Here is an 869-nt window from a genome sequence, read left to right as displayed (position 1 = left end):
CCCTGCTTCTCTCAGGCCTCATCGACAAGATTGACAACTTCAAGCCACTGAGCCTGTCCAAGCTGGAGGACCCCCACGTGGACATCATTCGCCGGGGGGACTTTTTCTACCACAGCGAGAATCCCAAGTATCCGGAGGTAAACAAAGAGGCATGGACTGTCCCGATAGCAAAGATCGGGGCCCAAGTGTAGCGTACCCATGGAGAGCACGCAAGAGCCAGGTCCCTTCTTCTCATCGCGTCAGTTCAGTTGAATCTACAGCTGCGCTTGGCCAAAGAGACTGAGGGGAGAGGCTTCTAGGGGACGGGGCAGTGCAGGCAAAGGTGTGGAGGAGGGAAGATAGCATGAGGTGCTGGGTGCTGCGTCGTGGGCCCAGGCTGAGCATCTCAGTCACTCTCCCCACTTCTCTCCCACCCCCAGGTTGGAGACCTGCGCATCTCCTTTTCCTATGCGGGACTTAGCGGCGATGATCCCGACCTGGGCCTGGCTCACATGGTAACCTGGCTTCCCCAGGGCAGACTCTGTCAGGGCCTCTTGACCTAAAATGCACACCTAGGCTCACACTCGCATGCTCATGGGCATGCCTCTGAGCAGTGTCAGAGGTATTTATTCCTGTGGCCAGCCGTGGACCCAGGCCGGGAGCTGCAGTTCTAGAGGAAGCTCATAACTATGCCTAGTGACAGTTGTTCCAGTCACTCGCCACTCCTCCCCCCACCCCAGTTTTTGATCTGTAACTACTTGGTCTTGGGTTCCTGACCCCACCGTGTCCATTCCTTCCCCAGCACCTGCTGTGCCCTGACACTTGCCTCTGCCTAAAGCCCTCCCTGGAGCTTTTTTTTTTTTTTTTTTTTAAAAAAAAGATGACTGGTA

General features: G+C 55.6%; 1 protein-coding gene across 1 annotated transcript in view; it reads left to right on the top strand.

Moving 5' to 3' along the window:
* Positions 1–869, top strand: part of TMEM43 (transmembrane protein 43) — a 21,763-nt gene that overhangs the window by 10,777 nt on the left and 10,117 nt on the right. The window contains exons 8-9 of the mRNA XM_008589205.1: positions 16–137; positions 420–494. Of these exons, the coding sequence (XP_008587427.1) occupies positions 16–137; positions 420–494 (197 nt within the window). The remainder of the gene's footprint in view (positions 1–15; positions 138–419; positions 495–869) is intronic.

Source organism: Galeopterus variegatus, unplaced genomic scaffold (genome assembly GCF_000696425.1).
Source record: "Galeopterus variegatus unplaced genomic scaffold, G_variegatus-3.0.2 Scaffold5295, whole genome shotgun sequence".
NCBI lineage: Eukaryota > Metazoa > Chordata > Mammalia > Dermoptera > Cynocephalidae > Galeopterus > Galeopterus variegatus.
This window is presented reverse-complemented; position numbering and strand designations above follow the sequence as displayed.